The 24,579-nt window shown below is 42.7% G+C and overlaps 1 protein-coding gene across 1 annotated transcript in view; it reads left to right on the forward strand.

Annotated features, from left to right (window-relative positions):
- Positions 1–10,639: 10,639 nt before the first annotated feature.
- CLIC5 (chloride intracellular channel 5) overlaps positions 10,640–24,579 on the forward strand; it is a 169,590-nt gene continuing 155,650 nt past the window's right edge. Inside the window, exon 1 of the mRNA XM_040249537.1 lies at positions 10,640–11,377. Within this exon, the coding sequence (XP_040105471.1) occupies positions 10,760–11,377 (618 nt within the window). The 5' untranslated portion in view covers positions 10,640–10,759. The remainder of the gene's footprint in view (positions 11,378–24,579) is intronic.

Genomic DNA, 24,579 nt, shown 5'->3' on the forward strand with positions numbered 1-24,579 from the left:
GCAGTCTCAGGCCCCACCCCAGGCCTGTTGTATCAGAATCTGTATTTCAACAAGATCCCTGTATAATTCTTACACATAATCAAGCTTAAGCACAACATTAGAGGATGTAAAGATAAATAAGATACTGTTATCTTCCTCAAGAAATGCGACAAGATAAAAAAGGTGTTGGCAGTCCTGTGGATAAGACTCCGTGCTGCCATGGCAGGGCGCACAGGTTAGATTCCTGGTTGAGGAACTAGATCCCACTTGCTGTGTGGCATGGCCAAAGAATTTAAAGAAAGGGTGTTGGGGAAGGAAGTAAGATGAGGCTGTTACAATAGGCAGAATATGATGCTCACAGCAACAGACATGAAAACAAGTCTGGAGAGATGGGACAGGGTTTCATGGGGAAGGCATCACCTATCCAGGTCATGAGCGATAGATAAGAAAGAGACAGTAAGACGTATCCTTAGCTGCACTGTAGGTTAGTTACCCTGGTAAAACCAGGAGTTAAATTGAGAGATACTGGTAGGAGAGAGAGCAACCTTTGGACTAGAATGACGGTCAAAATAAGAAAGATGGAAACTGCAGTGACCCCATAATTTCTAAACCTGTAAGCTGTACATGTACAAGGTCGTGTGTACATGTTTATTCATTCAAGGAGACTTAGCTTTTAGCTTGAGACCTTAGAATGTAAACCTACTAGTACAGATACTATATGCCATGATTATTATCAGCGACAGTAGATTTTCTTGAATGATAGTAAGGAAACTGCAAACATCAGAAATTCAGGACACTAAAAGTGCCACAGAATATTGGTATGGAAGTTGGGTACAAATAGAATTTTACGTGTATATAGACAGATGTGTATACACATACACAAAATGAAATCAGATTTTGTTGTGAACAATCCAGAATTTAGATAGATAACACTACACTTTTTTTTTCTATTCAATTTGAGCATTGTCCATGTTAGGAGCTAAGACTTGGGGTAAAGTGCTAGCTACTTGCAGTAAAACAAAATTAGTTTGTAGACTGACTCTAGGAAAAAAGAATTACTAAAGAGAGAAAAATTTTAAAGGGGCTGCAAAGAAGTTTCGTAATTGATATCATTTTAAAATGCTATCCCATTTGTTTTGTTTGTCTAACAAGTCTAGGAAGGCATCATTTGAATTTACTAATAGTCTCAGCTGCTGCTGCTGCTGCTGCTGCTAAGTCGCTTCAGTTGTGCCCGACTCTGCGCGACCCCTGAGACGGCAGCCCACCAAGCTCCCCCATCCCTGGGATTCTCCAGGCAAGAACACTGGAGTGGGTTGCCATTTCCTTCTCCAATGCATGAAAGTGAAGTCGCTCAGTCATGTCCGACTCTGAGCGACCCCATGGACTGCAGCTCTTCCGTCCATGGGATTTTCCAGGCAAGAGTACTGGAGTGGGGTGCCATTGCCTTCTCCAATAGTCTCAGCTGCTTCTGCTGCTGCTGCTAAGTCGCTTCAGTCCTGTCCGACTCTGCTAGGAAACTGAAAAGAACTTGGATTTGACTTCTCTGCTTAACTGTCTGCCTGACCTTGGACAAATTGCTTTCTCTGAAATTGTTTCCACGGGTGTAAAATAGAAAGATGAGCTGCTCTCGGGTTGATATGAAGGTCAAATGGTCTTCATGATCTCCTTTCTCCTTTATTTTAAAATTTAATACTGATTAAATGAATTGTAAGGAATTTTAAAAAGGGAGGGACTTGAGCTCTAATATGACATGTATAGATAAAATATTTTAAACCTGTTTTGAATTTGAGGCACCTTATCCTCAACGAAAAATAATTAAGAAGTGGGAAAAAGCCATCAGACCAGGAATTCTGTCAACTGTAAGAATTATCTAGATTTTTAGCCCGGAAGAAGGAAACAGCTCTTGAGGTGGCGCCAGGTCGGTCGGTGCTGAGAGCGGGTAACAGTGCCCCCTGGTGGAGTATGAGTGAAAGGAAACATTCAGAGCCGCTAAAGCCTGCTGCTTGTTTCTGAACTTGATGCTTCTTACATACTGGGCTTGCCTTTAGTGAAAACATACTCATTTTTATTGCATGACCTGTCATTCTGGTTCAGTTACAGACATCTGATATTTTCCCTGACTCTACAGAGACGCATTTACAGAATTTACATTTTCAACTTTTTTCTTTTAATGATCACAGCAATCTTGAGCTGTGGAAAGTTCAGCGTCAGCTGTGAGGGGACCGGGGCCCTAATCTTAGTGTTATAAACACGCGCCAGAAAAGCAGCCTGAGCCTTGACTTTCAAACCTGTAAAGCGGACTTGGTAACACCTGCCTTACTGCATACTTGGCCAATCGTGCAAAATCCTGTCTGTAAATGTCTTTCAGGTCGCACTCAATACAAAAATGCAAAAGACAATTATGTTTTAAAGGAGGTGTCAGGGTTATGGAAAGAACATAACTCCCAAAATGCGTAATAAAAAATGCAGTTCGGAGTAGAACTAAGTTCCATTAACATACTAACATGTCATGATGTTACTTTTACTTATTCCCTCCCCCACCCCCCCAGAACCTCTTCATTATGAGCTCTCAAACCAGTGCAGCTTAGATGTGGGAGAAGGATTGGAAACTTAACACTGAACACGCTGTCCAATCTGCCAGGCATTGAGGCTTCACACGTACTTTTTTCATTTAAACTTTCCACCAACACTTTGAAGAAGGTGTTATTTCCATTTTTACAAATAAAGGAAACCAAGCTTCAGAAAAGGTAAGTGGGAGAGTAGGGTCTATTTGGCACCAATGTTTCCCTTACCCCACGTTGCTGAAACATTCCCCCTTCATCTTCATAATTTTTGTAAACAAGAAACAGTTCAGTAAACCTTCAGTTGGTTTTCTTCACCCCACAGTTCCATAGTTTCGTTTTTCTGCATCCCAGGTCTGCCCACTCCTCACCCAAATGTAAATTAAAACCAAAAGAGAATTTAAACGTGTAGATAAATTGAGTACATTATCTGTAGATAGGGATATTTAAAGGAAATCATAGGCAGTCTTGAGATCCCTTGGATTCAGTGAGCTCTGCGCTGCTGTGAATGTCACCTGATGTTGCTACAGAATCACCATGTCACAACTTGGAAAGTGCACAGAGGCAGGAACGATGAAAGAGCTTCCCATTTTATTGTCTGGTTAGTTGGGCCCATCACTTATTTAAACAAAATCCTTTGCCGTTTAAAAAGTCATTTGGCTTAACAAAGAAAAAATGTCTTTGAATCTTCTACACTGACAAATTATATCAACTAATATTTGAATTGACTGAAAAATAATGCTCTTATATAAATGCACTTAAATTCCATGTATATATACTGTATAATGTCAATATTCTTCAAGCAGCATACAAAGATAACCATAATTCCAATTAACAATATATGGATAGAAAAAGAGTAAGAGAAAATTAACATAATTACCTTTGGATAGTGGAATTACAGCTGATTCTTAATATCTTTTTTATAATAAGCATGAACTACACTTCTAATGGAAAGAAATCTCCTTAATATAAAAGCACAGACATCTTTGATGCCACAGCAGGAACCTAAGAAGCTCAAAATGACAGCTGTGTACTTATGTCCAGGTAAGTGTGTTTCTTGTGGAATAACTTGAAGGCAGTGGCCTTGGGCGATACAGTTTGGAAAATGTAAAACTGAAGCATGAAAGGACAGTTTACTCGGGCTTTCGTCCCCAACCCAGTGGAATCATTCCTCGTGTTTCATCTTCAAAGCCCATAGCCCTCTCTCCACCTTTTCTGGATGGTTCAGAGTTACAGTTTGCATTATTGTTGTTACAAGGTCTGCTCTGTATTTGCTATACAGAACCCAAGTATGAGGAGGGCCCTTGTACTCTGTTTTACATAAGAGATTGAGCATCCGTGGATTGGGGTCTCCCTGGGGCGTCCTGGAACCAGTGCCCCTCAGATTCTGAGTGTAGACTCTCTGGAGAAGTACCCAACGTACAGAGTGATGACTCAGAACATGACTGAGATAGGTTACTTTTAGTTTTATAAAACCTGGCCAAACTTCCCGGATGTCTTTGGAGGAAAAAAAAAAATCCCCAAATATTAAAACCCTGGAACCCTTCACACCACAAAGTAAAATCCCCAAAGATGGAGAAATGTACTGGAAGAAGGTGGGGTGAGAGCTCAGCGCAGTCGTCTGTGGTGGAAAGAATGCGCATCCCCTTCAGGCTGAAGACTGCAAAGCAGCCCAGTAATGCTCCATGAAATGCTGAGTGAACTTGGTACTTCCTCAAGTCCCTTCAACACGGAGGCAGTGCGCCTTTACCCTTGTCTGCCAAAGCCCAGCGAAGGGCATTCCCACCTCTCCTCGCCTCTCTCTGAAGCTGGCTGTCTGGGCAGTTCTTTGGGCAGCTGCAAGTCCATCTGCTTCCAGTTGCTCTTCTTTTGTACCAAAGGTTCTAGAGAAGTGATAGAAGGTTCTAGAGAAGTGACAGACAGCTACTCAGGGGTCAGGCTTTGGTCATGTTGGAGACAGCAGAGGGAAGAAGTGGAGGGAGAAAACAAGACTCAGTCTGAATAAAGAGGAAGGGCAAGGGGAGGACCGGGGGACGTCACTGAGGGTGGGGCCCTGGGGTTCAGGGTGTATTCCCAGCCTGGGTAAGTCAACATGGCCAGGGTAGGGTGAGGATGAAGCAGGGCTGCCCTGCCTGAGGGCTTGAGGGTGTGTGGTTCATTCTCTTTAAAAAATGACGTCATTTCTCCGTGTTCAATTTCTTTATCAAATTTATTTAAACAACCTTGTTGTCCCTTCCATTCAAGTTAAATTCAAGTTTGAGCAAAGAGCATTCCATCTCTCCTTTTCCTGATAGTGAATATTATCCTTCTTTCTATTTTCTTTGTCATTTCCTCTAAGTAATAAAACATCATAAATGGCTTTTACTCAGGCTTCTAGGACCTTTAGGTCTTTTCCCAGGTTGTATGATCTAAAGTAGCACTGAGGTAGGCCAGCTAATGTAATGACAAGTCAAGACACAGAAGACTTCACAATTTGAGAAGTAAGAAAGTTTGGTGAAATTTTAAGAGATATCTATGGCAGGCTATAGTGGCAGAGTCAGAATCATGAGGAATGAAATTCAGAATATTGGAACAACTAGATAGGTTACAGAAATAAAGCTATTCAGCAACCGGTTGGGAATGGTGTTAGATTGATCTCCAAGGAGGCAAGAGTGCCAGGGGAGTGGGGCACGTTGAGTTAGCACAACCATCCCAAGTTCTCAGATGCCTTCTACCCACTCCTGGTGCCCATATTGAAATGTGGTGGTTATATTGGGAAGTGTCAGTAGACCGCATTGCTCTAATAAGCAACACCAGCTACTGGGAAGTGGTTTTCTCTGAGCATAGGTTTCTGTCTTAAAGCCAGATGGAGTGTAAATCATTGTGGAATTGAATGACTTTCTGTGTTATGTGTCTGCTCATCCTCCGTATCATCCTGTGAGCATAAAACTCAGATTTCTGATTTTGGCATTCAAGGTTATCCACAATCAACCCCAGTATTGCCAACTTCTCATATTTTTTTTCCCCCAGAATCCACATACTCCAGCCAATCTGGTTTATCTCCATCACTGTAAATTCTTGATTCGGCATCACATTTCATACCTTAATCACCCTTCTCCACTTCATTGTCTGGGCCTCTTCTACCATCTAAGATACTCACTTTCCCTTTTCCTTATGCTCAACCCAGGGGACCTTGCCCTCTTCTGAAATCCTGCAGCCCTGAGATCACTCCCATTTATCTCAAAGCAAATTTCAGTAGATTAAAATCATAACAACTTTAATTAAAATCATAATCAAAGATTTTGTCTGACTACAGTGAAATTAAGCTAAAAATCAATAGCAAAAATATAACTAGAAAATCTTCAACTATTCTAAAATAGATTGATACATTTATAAGTAACTCATGGGTAAAGGAAAACAATCTAAACAGAAGATGAGAAGTGAACTGGACGATAAGGAAACTAAATCATATCAAAACCTGTGAGATGTAGATAAAGCTGTCCTTAGAGGAAAAATTTTTTAATGCATATATTAGAAAAGAAGAAAAGTTAAATGCCAGTGGTATGTGTCCATCACAATTATCTTGGAGTATAAAACAAACAGCAACAAAAAAGTAAAACCAAAAAGGGGATAAGAAAGGAAATAATAAAGATAGGAGCAGAAATTAATGAAATTACAAAGAAATAAACAATAGAGACTATTAATAAAGTCAAACGTTTTTAAGAAAGAAATAGAATTGAAGAATTCCTAATAAGACTGATCAGGATAAGAAAAGGCACAAATCACTGATTCGGGGTTTTTAATTAAGGGTATTGTCTCAGATCCTAGAGACATCATATAAACATAATGTGAGGATATTACCATAACTGATTCTCTGTGTAGACTTTGCTGCTGTGAAGAGATCATGCTTATTATCTTGAGCAAATATTCAGGTCGATGGGGCAATTATGCTCTGAGGGGTAAATTAATAAATTGGCCTTTATGTTGATAAACTGATATTTGTTCTGTTTTGTTTTTTAGTTTGGTTAAGGTGACTCAGTTCTACAATGTTTGAAAAGCCCTGTGTAAACTTACCAAATTGAGTCTTTGTACATGCAATGCAGAAGACTAGACACTAGCCCCACAGTTATCTAAGACAATGGGCAGGGCTGCTGTAGTCCCAATTGGATCCTTTCTGTGGAATAGCTAATTTGTAAATTTCCTCAGTTGTGTGTGCATATCCGATCATGTCTTATGTATGTTTATATCCTATATCTAGTGGAATGAGTAGCATTTTGCCCATTGGAGGCACCATTACGTGTAAAAGCATAGAGGCAGGAAATGGGATAGTGTATTCAGGGAAGAGCAATGTTTCTGCTGCAGAGTAGGACATTCAGGGGAGTGCTGATGGAGACGCTGGCTGGACAGATAGACTTGGTTCCATTTGTGAAAAATATTAGAACAGACATCTTCCTGAACATGTTTTCACTGAAGATTTCCAAACATGGGTGTGATATAAGCAAACCTGTATTTCAGAAAGCACACAGGTTCTTTCTTAGAACGTCTCGAGAAAATGAATGTATGTCTTGCTTCCTTCCCTAGGTTATATGTCACAGTCATAGGGCCCTCAGAATACTTTCTGATTGATTGATTGACTGAGGGACTCTTCCTGTTACACGCAAACAAGCCAACTTGTTTTATACAAAGTGCTATGGGAGACCCAGCTTCTTCCTGCAGGAGTTTATAATATAGTAAGAGAATTGATGCTTTTAAACTGTGGTATTGGAGAAGACTCTTGAGAGTCCCTTGGACTGCAAGGAGATCCAACCAGTCCATCCTAAAGGAGATCAGTCCTGGGTATTCATTGGAAGGACTGATGCTGAAGCTGAAACTCCAGTACTTTGGCCACCTCATGCGAAGAGTTGACTTATTGGAAAAGACCCTGATGCTGGGAAGGATTGGGGACAGGAGGAGAAGGGGATGACAGAGGATGAGATGGTTGGATGGCATCACTGACTCGATGGACATGAGTCTGAGTGAACTCTGGGAGTTGGTGATGGACAGGGAGGCCTGGCGTGCTGTGGTTCATGGGGTCGCAAAGAGTTGGACACGACTGAACGAATGAACTGAACTGAACTGAACTAAACTGAATGAGATAACACAGGAAGAAAATGGGCCAGGAGTAAAATGGCTTTAATTCGAGATTCATCTTCTCCATCTCAGTTATTTATAAAACAAATATTTAATAAGCACCTATTATGTGTCAGATATCTGTTAGACTTTAGGTATGCACTGATGAGAAAAATAGTCATGGGGCTTTGTGTGTCCAGTAGAGGATAAAGATATCAAACAATCAGAAAAATTGATTCAACAAATAATGTATTGAACAATATGTGCCAGGCACTATTCTAGGTACTTGAAACCATAATGAAAAAGCAGAAACAGATCTGTGCCCACACAGGACTTATACTCCAGTGGTAGGAGACAGAGAACAAACTCAAGACATACAATAAATAAGTCATGCATATATCTTATTAGAAGGTGATATGTATTATGGAAAAAAGAAATAGAAAGTCAGGTAAAGGCTTTTTGTAATGGGGAGAGGGCAGAGATAGGAGTCGGGATGGGTCATCATTTTACCCAAGACAGTTGGAGTGGCCTCATTGAGAAAGGGACGTGTAAGCAGGAACTTAGAAGAGTTAGGAGAGTTGATTATGCAGATATCCAAGGGGAATGTATTCCAGGCAGGGGGAACAGCCAATATAAAGATTCAGAGTGTTCCAGGCACAGCAACGAGGTCACATCCTCTGCAGCAGGGTGAGCTGGGGGAGAAGAGTGGGCACAGGAAAGCTGGTGTAGATTTTCCAGGGCTTTGTGGGTCACTGTAGGGATTCCCAGGTGACTTAGTGGTAAAGAACCCACCTGCCAATGCAGGAGGCACAGCAGGCTTGGATTTGATCCCTGGGTCTGGAAGATCTCCTGGAGGGGGAAATGGCAACCCCTTCCGGTATTCTTGCCTGGAGAATCTCATGGACAGAGGAGTCTGGCGGGCTACAGTCCATGGGGTCGCAAAGAGCCAGACATGACTGAGCCTGCATGAACGCATGTGGGTCACTGTAAGGACTTTGAGGAGCCATTATATGAGTTTGAGCAGAGAGAGAGATGATCTGATTTATGCTTTAACAGGATGACCGGTTCCATATTGCAACCTATAACTAAATCATGATAGATACGTCCTGAGATGGGCTGACAAGGGCGCTGAATGTATAAAATACCTGTGTGATATTGGGCCCTAAGTTTAACCCGCGTCCTTGGACACACTGAGTCATCTTGGTAAGGACCTGGTTGCATGCGAAGTACATAAGCTCAAGTTGTAGGACATTGTTATTTGGAAATGATGCCGGATGGCACATATTTTTGATGCAGGATGGCACATAATCTAGAAAGGTTCTAGCAGTGGAAGCACATAATTCTCGAAGCAATACTGCACGAGGAAGAGTGAAAACTAGTTCTTCAGTGAAAAAAAATCTTACTTTTTTTTTTGATGTATAAAGCACAAATGTATATACAGTATGTAAACAGATATGTAGTATATCGGCAGTATTTTAATTACATGGGAGAAATATCTAAAAAGAATCTTTTAGGGACGGGGTTGGTTGGGAGGTTGTATGATCAGGAGAAAAGGTTGGAAAATACTGACTTAGAAAGGGAGCGAGTGGCGGGAAGATCCCTGAGCTGGAGGTTAAGAAATCACAATCGAAATCAGCTTAGTATTAACTCATTGTGAGAACTTGGACCACTTGTTTCCCCTTTCTAGGTTCCAGGCTGCCTTCACATGTAAAACCATTTAGAATGAATGACCGTTTAGGTTTTCTCCAGTGCTAAGATCGTGAGAAGGATTTGAACTGGGGCTCCACTGAGTTATAAACACCTGACTGTGGGAACTAGGGGAACTGTGGTGATCACTTTCGTATTCGGGCCTAAACAAACTTCACTTTCTAATAAAATAAAGGGGTAGCATCGATAGACTTTAAGGTCTGTCTCTGGCATCTTTGCTTTATCTATTCTTTAAGCTATCCACAAAGCTAGATTTCTAGAAATCCTGCTCTAGTTCACTCCAGAAGATTCTTGAATGCAGCACTGGAGGCAAGGGTACAATGAAGTTTTGTCGATAAGATGCTCATCAGGTGCTTTGAAACCTGTCAACCAGGCAGGTTACTTCTCAATTTTCACATGATTTCTGGACATTAAAAGTCCCTTTACAATCCACCTGGGTTATTATTTGAAAGAGAACGATGTACATGGTGTGTACAAGGGAAGGAGGAATCAGCAGACTAGAGTACCAGGTTAAAAAACAAAGAGCCTGTGTGTTCGTGGCATCTGTAGATGACATCAACTAGACAGCTTGTGCATACAGTTCTTTGCTTTAGCAGTCCTTTGAGGACAGAGAGTGTATCTTCTAACTCAAGAGTTTAGTGCTCCCCTGGTATCCTGTACCTAAAAGGGTTGTTGTGAAGGCGTGTTGACTGTGATGCTCACATGCAAGTTGAAGAGAAAAAAAAAAAAAAAACCCAAGCCATAAGTCTTTGAGTGCCTTAGCTTGGGTGATCTGTACTGATGTGACCATGGAACAGAGCACTTATCTTCTTTTCCTTCTGCCATTGAACCCCCTCATGGTGTTTCCAGATAAGAAACATAAATCGCATGCATTACCTAACTGGAACATATACAGCTCATTTATCACAGGGCATCAATGCTCAAACAGTTGTGTTGAGTAACAGATTCAGCTCTGCATGGATGAGTTATGATTGCACAGAATTGTTTTCCACTGAACAGCAGGGACTTCTTGAATGTTGTCAGCATTTGGAGGTAGTTGGAAGAAGGAGCCCTATTTAATGACAAATGGCTAACTATTCAGAATTTCAATGTGTCCTGGGAAGATAATTCAACCTCTAGTTGATCCCAAGAATCTTGGAGTTGCTGGCAGTGAGAAAAACCACAGAGTCTGCTTGAAAATACCCTCAGGCGTGAAGGAGTTAACTGGCTGTGTAAGCTTTATCTTATGTCCAATGGACTTGAGGTTTGCCGACTAAAGTCTCCGGTAAATGATTGTTAGAGACCTGTCATTGATAGCTGTGGCTGGTTGCTGTGTTTCAAAAGTCTGTTGATTCCTCTGTGAGGCACTGCATCATCCTCTAGCCCTCTCCTCATCTCAGACCTACTCGGGTCCGCTTGCGAAAGGATCTATCGGATCAATAAACATGAATGACGAAAACTACAGCACCACCATCTACAACAGAGTCCAAACAGAGAGGGTGTATGAGGATTCAGACCCAGCAGAAAACGGAGGTCCCCTTTACAATGAAGTCCATGAAGACGTGAGGAGGGAAGACAACTTATATGTCAATGAGCTGGAAAGCCAAGAATATGACTCTGTGGCCGTGTACACTGTTGGGCGCCATGGGAGAACCTCGGCTTCTTTACAGCCAGAAACAGGAGAATACGTCCTGCCTGATGAAGCATATTCTAAGGCTCAGGACCCCCACCCAGGGGAACCCACAAAGAATGAGGACATCTCCTTGGAAGAATTGTTCTCACCAACCAAGGACCAGGAGTCTGACCCAGAGGAGCCCCAGGGTTCTGACCCAGATGAGCCCCAGGGGTCTGACCCAGGGGAGCCCCAGGGGTCTGACCTAGAAGACCCCCAGGAGAATGGAAGCGAGATGGAGGCAGACATGCCTTCTCCTTCGAGCTTCACCATCCAGAATAGCAGAGCCTTCTCCACCCGTGAGATCTCCCCTACCAGCTATTCTGCTGATGATGTTTCAGAAGGAAGCGAATCGGCTTCCGCAAGCCCCGAGATTAACCTCTTTGTGAAGGTAAGGAATGTCCTGAAACAGGCACACCTGCACGTGCAGATGGCCTAACTGGTGCTTTATTTTGCTCTGAGAGACCAGGGAAAGATGCGTGGTGTCATGGTCCTTGGATGTCAGTATCTATTCAAGAGTAGGGCTGATGAAATGAGTCATTCCACGGTTTACCCAGAACGGCTCAAAATTACAAGAATTGGAAAGTACATTTAAAGTGTGTGTCTTGTGATCGCTTCTCTGCACCAGGGGCAAAGCATTTTCTCAGTGTTCCCTTTTGAGGGTACTTCCCTGGTGGTCCAGGGGTTGGGACTCCATCCTTCCACCGCAGGGGGCATGGATTTGATCCCAGGTTGGGGAACTACTACCCTACATGCCGTGGGGCTTGGCCAAAAAATAAATAAAAAATTTAAAAATGGATGCCAGAAAACATCCATGATGAGCAAAAAAATCAATATTAAAAAAAAAGTTCGCTTATGAGTGAGCAGAAATTGTTGCTCAAATCCTTTCCTTTGTGACAGATGTCAAGTACCATTTTCCTGTCTGGTTAAATTTCCTTCATCATCGTGATTTTGCAAACCAAAACTACGGTTTGTGAAAGTCAAGACTATAGTCGGGCACCAGTGTTTCCTCCTGGGTGTTTCTAAGTTCACAGACAGTCCTTCATATATATGGTCAATAAATGTTACCTCTGTTACTCAGTTTGCCCTTTTGACACCAATATAACTAAAATATCTGCTGAGATAAAACGATTTCACTGGTAGTAAGACACTTAGTGTCAGGGTTAATGTTTAACCCTTGGGATATTTAAACAAAGAACTTTGATGATCTTTGTATTAGACTGTAATCTAATAAAGATTGCGGTTATGAATATTATCAAGACATAAAAAGCATTTCAGGGCTAAACAGGTCATCTTTATGGATCAAGATTAGTTTTTTCCCAACATCCCCCCACCCAAATTCGTACTGACACAGTTCTTTAATGTGAAGACATCATATTCATAAATCCTACTACTCCTGGCTAACAAAATTGGTTACTCTATGAACCGATGAAAACCCCAGTTTACACTCATTTCTCCCCTTTCTGGTTTCCGATTAACTCCTCTAATGAAATGCACTAATTGTAAGTATTGCTAATTTAATATATAGTTATTTCCTACTCTGTATTTTTTCCTAGTTGTTTTTGGTGTATAAATCGTGTCTAAAATTTGACCACACAGGTCCTTTTTCAAAAGCACCAAGCAGAGTGTTAGATTTGTATTTCACTACCTGGCAAACCTTGCCTGGGATTGTGTTGAGCATTTGGGAGGGACATGGGTCTGTGAACAGAGCCCTTTCTCTCAAGAAATAACAATGTGGTATAGGAGACAGACTTGCAAGTTGTGAATTTTGGTGAAATAGAGGAGTGAGCAAGTAAAGTGCTGTGGATATCCTGGGAGTGCCCGAGGGTGCACGAAAGAGTCAAGAGAGGCTCTACGGAGGAGGCAAAGTTCAAACAGGGGCATTCAAGTCGCCTTCCAGCCTTTATATCCACTTACCATTGTGTTAGTTTCAAAAAAGAAAGAAGCAACCCTTCAAAAGTGAGGACTGGGTATATTTTCCTCAAGACCGAGGCATCCATGTACCTCTGCAACCATCAGCATCCTGAATCATTATCATCCTGGTCCCTGAAGATGAACTATCATTGTCATGATCACCATCATTCCAGGCACATCAGACCATTATTTGTATATTTGGCAAAGTGTTGATTTCATCAGAAATTAGCCTGCCACCGCCATTGAACCAAACAGAACTAGGAGGAAATAGAAGTATTGGCATCTCCAACTGGTGCCAGCCACAGGAAAAACTATTTGATAGTAAATATGGTTTCTAAGTTCTTAAGATCCGTAGTTCCCTAAGCAAATATTGGATCTAATTAACTCTTAAGTTTGCTAAGGGGTCATATAATATAAAATCAACCTCAGCTCCTATGTGTGAACTCCTTTTAAGAGATGATACTCAGCATCATTCAGTGAGAAGGACAGGCTTAATCTCAGCTTCTCAACCCCCACCCCACCACCACTGCAGTTCTTTATTCCATGGAAAGTGGAAATGCATAACATGAGGACAAGTGACTGGTCCTGCCCAGGAGTGGAGGGCATGAGGGTGACCAGCTCAAGCTCCATGCTCCTCCCAGCTCCAAGGAGTGGGTGCTGGAACCCCTGCATTGGATGGGGATCACCATTTTCCTAGTGGGCTTGTTGCTGGGGTTTTGGGGTTGTTCTCCTCCTGGGCTGCTTTGGGCTGGACCACTTGGGCTGCTGATGTTCCATTAATGTTCCAGCTACTGTGAACCCAAAAGGCTTTTCACCCTCTTTTGACTCCCTGTATGAATTCTTCTTGGACTTCCCAGGTGGCTCAGTGGTAAAGAATACACCTGCCAATGCAGGAGACATGGGTTCCATCCCTGTGTCAGAAAGATACCGTGGAGAAGGAAATAGCAACCCACTCCAGTATTCTTGCCTAGGAAATCCCGTGGACAAAGTCTAAGCCTGGTGGGCTACAGTCCATGGGGTCGCAAAGAGTCACTTAGCAACTGAACAGCTTGGGCCCAGCTATACCTGCACTCATTTGTGTATGGACAGATCAGAGAAAATGGAATGCAAGTTAATAACTGTGTGTTCAACCAACCTCGTATTGAGGCTCAGCCACTTCCGGGTGTTGATCAATGAATTAAAACATCTCATTTATGTATTCATTCAACAGATAGTTATTGGACCAGGTTCTGGGTGTACAACAGGGAAGAAAACAAAGTCCAGGCTCCCCTGCACTTTGCTTTGTAGCAGGAGAGACAACAGATGGACATATAAAGAAGTAAATATGAAATATGCCCAGTGGTGATAGTGCCATAAAGAAACATAGAACAGAATAATGGGTATGTTAATTTCCTGCAGCTGCCCTAACAAACTGCTGGAAACACAGTGGCTCCAAACCACACGGATTTATTCTCCAACATTCTGGAGATCAGAATCGGGAGTGAGTCTTGGGGGGCTGAAACAAGGAGTCATCAGAGCTATGTTCCTTTTGGAGATTCCAGGGAGAGTTTGTTCCCACCGCCCTCCCCACCACCCCACCTCCTTCCCCCCCTACCCGCCACCCACCCTTGCTCCTAGAGAGGGCTTCCCTGGTGGCTCAGTGGTAAGGAATCCTCCTGCAATGCAGAGATGCAAAAGACGTGGTTTGACCCATGGGTCCGGAAGATCCCCTGGAGGAGGAAATGGCAACCCACCCCAGTATTCTTGCCTGGAAAATCCCAAGGACAGAAGAGCCAGGTAGACTACAGTCCACGGGGTCACAAAGAGTCCAACAGGACTGAGTATCTGAGCACAGCTCAGTACTCTTCTAGGGGCAGTGTTCATTTCTCACTCATGGCCCACGTCACATCTCCCTTTCTCCCCAGCTTCCAGCTCCACCTTTATTTTTTTCTTTCCTGGCCGTGCTGTGCAGCATGCACGTTCTTAGTTCCCTGACCAGAGATGGAACCTACGCCCCTTGCAATGGAAGCATGGAGTCCCCAGCTTCCCCTTGCCTTCCAATCTGACTCTTCTGGTCTCTCTTATAAGGAAAATTGTTAGTTTGGGCCTGCAGGATAATCCAGGATAATCTCCTCATATGAAGGATCCTTTAATTAATCACTTTTGCTAAGTCCCTTTTGCTGCAGAAGTTTCTGGGAATTAGAACAGGGGCGTGTTTGGGAACCGTTGTTCAGCTTCCCACAGTGGGACCGTGAATGATGCTGAGTAAGGGAGGGAGGAGGCAACGTGGCCGGGGTGGGGTGAGTGAGGAAGGAAAAGAGAGGTGGGGGTGGGCACAGGTCACCTCGAGGCCTGATGAGCCATAGAAAGAACTTTCACTTTTACTCTGAGTGATAAGTGCAGGGGGAGAGGAGGGAAGGGGGTTGGCATCAAAGGGTTCTGCAAGGAATATTCTGACTGCCTCTTCAATGATAGACTAGAGCAGAGAAAGAGTAGAGGCAGGGAGGACAGGCTGGAGGCAGTTGGAAATCTAGGCAAGGAAAGATGGTGGATTGGACAATGGTCACCGCAGGGCAGGGTTGAGATGGTTGGGAAGAGAGAGCCCAGAGGTTTTGCTGGTGGGTCTGATGTGTAGCATGAAGAAAGGAAGGCACCAAGGCTGACCCTAGAGGGTTAGATCAGAGCCACTGGGTGAATGGAGATGTTATATCCATTTCACCTGTGAACTCCTCCTCCAGGAATATGTGATCCAGAAAATGGGGATCATGCAGTCTTTAATATATTCCTCCCTCTCTTCCTCTCTCCTTCCCTTTCTTCCTGTCTCCTTCCCGCCTTCCTTCCTATATTTACAACATACTGCATGCTGGACACTGGATATAAGAGATGAAAGCAGCACATCCCAAGTGCAACTCTCTGTTCTCTGGGGAAGACAGAGAAATACAATTCTTTTTCCCCCCCTGGTCTGGACAACTCAGCATGTGGGACTTTAGTCCCTTGAACAGAGACAGAGCTCATGCCTCCTGCAGAGTAAGCCTGGAGTCTTAAAACAATGGGCCATCAAGGAAGTCTAGAGAAACACAGTTCTTGAAAATAAGAGGAAAGAAATAATTTCTTCTTGGTCACTGACTGAGATCCAGTGAAAGAAAGGTCTCTAGTGAGAGCTGCAATCCATGTCATAGGCAATCAAGAGAGACTGTCAGTTCAGAATTTGCTGATAGGATTGTAAGAATTGTCTGGTGCTTTCTGCTAAAATTAGAAGACCTCATAGACATTGTCCTAACTCTGTGTGTGTGTGTGTGTGTGAAAGAGAAAGAAATAGAGGGACAAGAGGGACAGAGACTGGGGGAGGAAGGAAATAGAGATATAGATGGAGATAAGAGATACGAAGATGGAGAAGGAAAGAGAGAAAAAATTATGGTATTTAATACAAAAGAAAAAAAAAGTATTCTGATTATGACAGTTGCAAAGAAAAAGGATACAAATGAACACCATTTGTCCTGCACATTATTGATGTCATTGATCATGGAAGGCAGTATATATATATATATATATATATACATATATATATATATATATATGTTGTAGAGCAGGTTTTGAAGTCAGGTTGCGTGGTTTGAACCCTGGCTTAGCAGATTAATTTCTGTTAGGTTGTTTATCAGTTTTCTGTTTGGTAAAATTGATGTCATAATGTTCTGTTCCTAATAGAGTAGTTATGAAGATTGAATGAGGGAATCCATGTAAGTCACTTAGAATACTATCTGACGTATAGTAAATGCTCAGTTCACTTCAGTTCAGTCACTCAATCGTGTCCAACTCTTTGCCACCCCATGAACTGCAGCACGCCAGGCCTCCCTGTCCATCACCAACTCCCGGAGTCCACCCAAACCCATGTCCGTTGTGTCAGTGATGCCATCCAACCATCTCATCCTCTGTCATCCCCTTTTCCTCCTGCCCTCAATCTTTCCCAGCATCAGGGTCTTTTCAAATGAGTCAGCTCTTCACATCAGGTGGCCAAAGTATTGGCGTTTCAGCTTCAGCATCAGTCCTTCAATGAACACCCAGCACTGATCTCCTTTAGAATGGACTGGTTGCCTGAGTTATTATCATTTATTGTGATGAATTTGAACCATCATAAAATAATAACTTTTATTTTAGGCACAAAGCCTTATAGTTGGTAGACATCATAAATATTCTGTTCGCTGATCTTAAGGTGACAATGTTAATATTGTGGAAAGAGCACTGGTCAGGAAAGTCTAACACTTTTTGGTCAATGATTCACTGTGAAGCATTCCTGCGCCCCAGTTTCCTCACCTCTGAAATGCAGGCCCTTCCAGCTCTTACAGTCTTAGACCAGGGCATGTGGCTCCAGCTCTGTATCAGCGTCACGTGTCTGGCACATGTGCTATCCTCTCAAGGAGACTGTTTGATAATGATTAGGATCTCCCGATTTGGGTGTGACTGGGAGGGCCAGCAAGAAATCAACATGCCGTTTCACTCAGCTCACGCGAAGTCTGTTCCTCGGAAAGCGCGTCCTCAGGGTCTGTCTCTGACAAGGCTCTCACAGGGTCCCCACGCAGTGTGGCATGTCTTGTGCATGGAGCGGTTGGGGAGCACCATTCACAGAAAATGGTAATGGTGTCCTTCTGGAGTCAGGCAACATACAGGCCCTAGTAAATGTTTCTTAAGCTCGTAGCCTGGTATCCAAAATAGAGTATTGAACCTAATCCACGGGCTGTTAGAATACTGTAATTAGGATAAAAAGTGTTAAGCTGTATTTCTATTGAAGGTAACCTAGTCTTCTTCAATGTTATTTTATGTATTTCTATGTATTTCATCATGTGCACAGTGTATTCTTGTAGTTATATACTATATACTACTATAATTATAATTACTATAATTCGTAAATGAATAAACGCATGTACATTGTGGATAAATGGTTAAGTTCTGCATTGATAGATACGCTCAGTTTTTACAATCTTTTTGACTCACAGGGTTTCCTTTCTTTTCTGTCACCGTCTGGGGTTTGAGACTCTTTCCTCGGCCAAGATCGGGGAGAATAGTTCCCCTCACCTCCCTGTTCCTTCCTGGCAATTTTCATAAGCAACACACTGAGTCCATTTGCCTTGGAGGCAAACAAAAATTCCCCATCAGAGTCGAGGAATTAAGAAATGCCACTGAGGAAATGAGGGACATGCAGCTGGATTTGCTTGCTGAGATGTGACTCAGGTGAGGTGCCACGGGGATGTGTCAGGCCATGGACTCAGCACACACAAGGGCACAGCAGATACACACACACGTGTGTGCGAGGAGGTCTGTGAGGCTGGAGTGGAGGGAAGATGCCCATCGAGGCAGCACCGATGCTGAGGCTGAAGAACCAGGAGTACACCTTTTTCATTTCTTAATTATATCTTTTATTCTCCTTCTGTCTTTCTGTTGTTTGTTTGTTTCATTGGAGTGTAGTTGACTTGCAATGTTGTGTTAGTTTCAGGTATACAGCAAAGTGATTCATATATATCTGGCTTTTTTTTTCCCCCAGATTCTTTTCCTTTATAAGCTATTACAAAATATTAGGCATGGTCTTACATGGCACACTGGGCAGCTTGGATTTTATCCTGAAGGCAGCTGAGAGTAGCATGATATTGGAGGAGAATATCATGAGCAAAGCAATGTTCAGGGTGATGGATAAGCAAATTAAAAAGCATTTCCACTTAGCCGTGTAGGACAGGACCAAACAAACATCTATGTTTCGAAGATTAGGTGAAACTTTTAAATGTAAATATATTCTGTATAATGACTGTCTTCGTTTTTAGTTATTTATTCATTCAGCTGAGAGTCTGTGTATATCCAAATATTTATATCCTTGATTTCATCCAGTTGAATTTCTGAGAAAAGCAACCAAGCACGTTGCTGATTTATGTATTATCTAAATGTGTATCTTGGTACTTTATGTTTTGTTAGGGGAAAGTATAACATGGATTCAGCACAAAGTTTTGATTGATGGTGTTTTAGTATAGTTTGAATTAAAAAAAATGTGTTTGTGAGATCTGTCTTAGCATGGCTGAACTACTCGGAAGTTTTATATTTAGAACCCTGCAAGAGGCTTCCTGTTCACCACCCCTAGGGAGGGCCTGCTCTAATGTCAGTAATCAGGACCCATCAGATATGTCCTTGGAAACATCTGTGACAAAGTGCAAGTCCGAACCTGTTGCATATGCCTAGCTGTCCTTTTATGGAACCCTTGAAACATGAATATGGAACAAGGGGCAGGTTTGAATAAAGATGTCTATTCTTGTCACAATGTCTTAATAAGAGTTCTGGGGACATACTCAAGTCCTGGTTTTATTAAAAACCATCTTCTAGGTGACCGTTGGAACTAGTTTCCTCTGTGAATCAATGGCATCAATCAAAGAGGGAACAGAATCCTAGTGCTATGACAGGAATATTGAAAACCAGAGGAGCTAAATAACTTACCCAAGCCTGGTGGCAAATGAATAGCAAAGCCAGGGCTTTGACCCCCGCCCTCCCTCACTCCCATCCAGGGCATTTCCTTCTTACTGGCGTTCCTAACCTGGGGTGCTAGATATTGTGAATATGCTGGAGGAGGTCCTGTTGTTGTTGTTCAGTTGCCACGTCGTGTCCAACTGTCCGCGACCCCATGGACTGCAGCAGACCAGGCTCTCCTGTCCCTAACCATCTCCCAGAGTTTGACCAAGTTTGTGTCTATTGAATTGGTGAGGTGGCTCAGTTGGTAAAGAGTCTGCCTACAGTGCAGGAGACCCAGGTTTGATCTCTAGGTTGGGAAGATCTGCTGGAGAAGGGAATGGCTGACCAATCCAGTATTTTTGCCTGGAGAATTCCATGGACAGAGCAGCCTAGTGGGCTACAGTCCATGGGGTTGCAAAGAATTGGACATGACTGAGCAATGGCAGAAAGTGAAGAACTAAAGAGCCTCTTGATGAAAGTGAAAGAGGAGAGTTAAAAAGTTGGCTTAAAGCTCAACATTCAGAAAACTAAGATCATGGCATCTGGTCCCATCACTTCATGGCAAATAGATGAGGAAACAGTGGAAACAGTGCGTGACTTTATTGTTCTGGGCTCCAAAATCACTGCAGATGGTGATTGCAGCCATGAAATTAAAAGATGCTTACTTCTTGGAAGGAAAGTTATGACCAACCTAGATAGCATATTAAAAAGCAGAGATAATACTTTGTCAACAAAGGTCCGTTTAGTCAAGGCTATGGTTTTTCCAGTGATCATGTATGGTTGTGAAAGTTGGACTATAAAGAAAGCTGAACACCGAAGAACTGATGCTTTTGAACTGTGGTGTTGGAGAAGACTCTTGAGAGTCCCTTGGACTGCAAGGAGATCCAACCAGTCCATCCTAAAGGAGATCAGTCCTGGGTGTTCATTGGAAGGACTGATGTTGAAGCTGAAACTCCAATACTTTGGCCACCTGATGCAAAGTGCTGACTCATTGGAAAAGATCCTGATGCTGGGAAAGATTGAGGGCAGGAGGAGAAGGGGACGATAGAGGATGAGATGGCTGGATGGCATCACCGACTCAGTGGACATGGGTTTGAGTGAACTCCAGGAGTTGGTGATGGACAGGGAGGCCTGGTGTGCTGCGGTTCATGGGGTCGCAAAGAGTTGGACACGACTGAGGGACTGAACTGAACTGAGCAACTAACGCAGGGGGTTCAGGAGCATTCTAAAACTCCATGCATTTTTTTTTTTTTGGTGAAAGGTGATCTCAGGAGGGTCCCTTAATGTTGTCTGTCTCTGTGATGCATTCTGCTTCCCTGTCTGGGTCCTCACACCTTGTATCTCTATGTGGGAGGGGGAGAATGACTTTGAGTGGTCCGGCTGACTCTGTCCATTCTGTGGAGTTGGCTTCTTGCTCTAAGCCTTTTATAATAGCATCTCAAGAAATCATGGGAAGAAACACTTGCTAAGGAGTTATAAAAGTGTATTACCTGGGTCATCATGGAGGGATCATATTAGCTCTGAAAAGGAAGGTGATGTGATATTCTGAAATAAATACCCCCAAATTAGAACCCACCTGTTTCCCAAGAAAAATTTTGGACATTTTTTTCTCCAAAGGGACTGCAAAGTTAATGGCAGTCCCTGCATCCACACCTCATCCCACCACACTGTGAGCTGTGTCACCAACTGTATGAACTAAAACTTCTGAGTAACTGAGATTTCTGCCTCTTTGCCACCCAACAGTCCAGTCAGTTTCACTGCCTAAATTGTTCTCTCCTCTCCATCGTGGCCACCACTGGCCACAGTCATCTTGGCCACAGTCATCTTGGCCACAGTTATTCAACTGGTCACTCTGCCTCCAAACCCATCTTCCTCCTAAGAAACCCTGTACAGTCATCAGATTGGCATCTGACCACACCATTCCCTGTTTCTGGCTATGGAGTGGCTCCCCACTGCCCCCAGGAAAAAGGCTAGCATGAGAGAATGTATCTAAAGGCCTTCATGCCCCATCAGGCTTTTAGCCAAGCCCTCATCACCGACTACTCTCCACTCACACTTGGCCTTGAAACATGTTGACTTGTTTTACCCTGCACCTGCGTGCTCGGTCACATCTAACTCTTTGCAACCCCATGGACTGTAGCCCTCCAGGCTTTTCTGTCCATGAGATTATCTCGGCAAGAATACTGGTGTGGGTTGCCATTTCCTTCTCCAGGGGAATCTTCCCAACTCAGGGATCGAACCCAAGTCTCCTGCAGCAGCTGCTGCATTGGCAAGTGGATTCTTTACCACTGAGCCACCTGAAAGCCCTATTTCCCTACACACTTCATGCCATTTCATGACCCTGGGCCCTCGCCCAAGCTTTTCTTGGCCCCTCGAGGCTGGATCTTACCTCCGTGTGCCAGTCGGCTAATGCTGCCATAATGAAGTACCACGGAGTGGTGGGACATAGATATGCATTTTCTCACAATTCTGGAGGTCAGAAGTCTCCAGAATTCTCCAGGGCGCTGGAAGGCAAGAATCAAGCTGTGGCAGGGTTGGTTTCTATGGAGGCCTCTCTCCTTGACTGGGAGATGCTGTCCTCCTCCTGCGCCTTCCTCTTGTATGTCTGAGTCTTACTTTCTTCTTATAAGGGCACAAGTCATATTGGATTAGGAGTCTGCCATAATGACCCCATTCAGTTCAGTTCAGTCGCCCAGGGGTGTCTGACTCTTTGCGACCCCATGAATCACAGCACGCCAGGCCTCCCTGTCCATCACCATCTCCCGGAGTTCACTCAGACTCACGTCCATCAAGTCCGTGATACCATCCAGCCATCTCATCCTCGGTCGTCCCCTTCTCCTCCTGCCCCCAATCCCTCCCAGCATCAGAGTCTTTTCCAATGAGTCAACTCTTCGCATGAGGTGGCCAAAGTACTGGAGTTTCAGCTTTAGCATCATTCCTTCCAAAGAAATCCCAGGGCTCATCTCCTTCAGAATGGACTGGTTGGATCTCCTTGCAGTCCAAGGGACTCTCAAGAGTCTTCTCCAACACCACAGTTCAAAAGCATCAATTCTTTGGCGGTTAGGATCACCCTAATGATCATGTTTTGACTGGATTACTTCAGTAAAGACTCTGTCTCCTATGTCATCCCATTCTGAGGCCCTGGGGGTTAGGATTCAACATACGAATTTTGGGGAGATGTAATTCAACCCAAAACAATGTGATAATTATCTTTTTACCTCTCTTTCTCACATAAAAACAGGACTTTGACTCAACTCATGTTGAACAATAATAGGTTTTGGAGCCCAACTGACTCTTCTCCCCTTTTGAATACATTTACCATTTGCACAGCACTTCCCAGGTGGCACTAGTGGTAAAGAACTCACCTGCCAACGCAGGAGACATAAGAGATGCTGGATCTCTTTGATACCTGGGTGTGGAAGATCCCCTGGAGGAGAGCAGGGCAACCCACTCCAGTATTCTTGCCTGGAGAATCTCGTGATTCTTCTGTGCTTCCTGAAACATTTTACACAATCCTGTCAAATATATGTGTGTTCATATATTTGAAATTATCTTTTTTCCCTTTTGTTTAATACAGATGGTACTGTACTATATATCCTAGTATGTACCTTCCTTTTCTGAGTGTCAATTTTGTTGGGACATAATTTACATACACTAAATTCAGCAGTTTTAAGTGCACTCTTCTTTGAATTTTGAACAAATATATACAGCTGTATAACAGTCATCACAATCATGATAAGCTATATCTCCATAATCTAAGAAAATTCCCTCTTGACCCTTTGCTACAGGTCCCCTCCCAGCCGCGCCCTGAATCCTGGAAACCACATATCTTTCTATCATCATAGTTTTGCCTTTTCAAAAGTGTTGTATAAATTGAACTAATCTCTGTAACCTTTTGTGTGTGGTTTATTTCACTTAGCATAATGTTTCTGAATTCATCTATATCACTACATACATCAGTAGGTGGTTCCTTTTGTTGCTAAGTAATATTCCATTGTGTGACTGTACCACAATTTGTTCATTCATTCAGCAGTTGACGGATACTTGGGTTCTTTCCCAGGTTTTGACTATTATTAATAAAATGGCTATAAGTGTTCACATATAAGCTTTTGTGTTGATTGCGTTTTCATTTCTCTTGGTCAAATACCTAAGGGTGGAATTATTGGGGCATATGGTCAGTGAATGTTTAACCTTATTTAAAAAATCTTTCAAGTTCTTTGCAAAATGGCTGGGAGAATTTATGAAAGATTTCTAATTGCTTCTTTTCTAGTACTTGGTATTGTCAATCTTTTAACTTGTAGGCATACTGATAAATGTACAGTGATCTTTCATGGCGGCTTTGATTTACTTTTTTTAATGACATATTAAACATCTTTTCATGTGGGTATTAGCCATTGTTGCATCTTCTCTGATGAAGTATCTGTTCAAATATTTTGCTTATTCTTGTTATTTTAGCATTGTCATATTAATATTATTGAATTTTAAGAGTTTCTTATATAGTCAAGATACAACTTCTTTATCAGATAAGTATTTTTCACATAGTTTAGAGAGACTTTTCCTTTTCATAAGTGTGTTTTGAAGACTGAAGGTTGTGATTATGATGAAGTCCATGTATCGATTTCTTTCTTCGGTGGTTTGTGCTTTTTCTGTTCTAAGAAATGTTTGTCTACTCCAAGGTCACAAAGATTTTCTCCTATATTTTCTTCTAGAAGTTTTTCAGTTTGGGGTTTTATATTTAACTCTAAGATCCATTTTAGAGCTAATTTTCCATCAGGTTAAAAATATGGATTGCATCTATCTACCTGTCTATCTAACTCTAATTCTATCACTGTCTCTCTCTCGGCACCTCCATCCTGTCTGTTGTTTAGATCTGTGAATTCTAGCTGCCTTGACCTTCTGAAATATCAGACTCTGCTGTCTCCTCAACTCAGAGAGAATCAGCCTCTACCGGGGTTCTCTGTTACCTGTCTCCAGTGTCTGAAAACCATCACTGCACATAGTTTGTCTGCTTTACCTGTTGTTTAAAGAAAGTTTCTATTGTTAAGTGGTAATCTGTTTCCTTTTCTTCCAGCTTGTCCAAAATGGAGATTGTCAAAATTGACTTTAAGATCCTCATTTCACTTGAGTTGCTTCTCCTTTCTTTCAAATATTGGCCCCTTGAAGTCAAGTCTGAATTGGAGTTTGGAATATAGTCATAAAGTTCAACTAGATTAAAGT

The sequence above is a fragment of the Oryx dammah genome, unplaced genomic scaffold (assembly GCF_014754425.2).
Source record: "Oryx dammah isolate SB20612 unplaced genomic scaffold, SCBI_Odam_1.1 HiC_scaffold_11, whole genome shotgun sequence".
NCBI classification, from domain to species: domain Eukaryota; kingdom Metazoa; phylum Chordata; class Mammalia; order Artiodactyla; family Bovidae; genus Oryx; species Oryx dammah.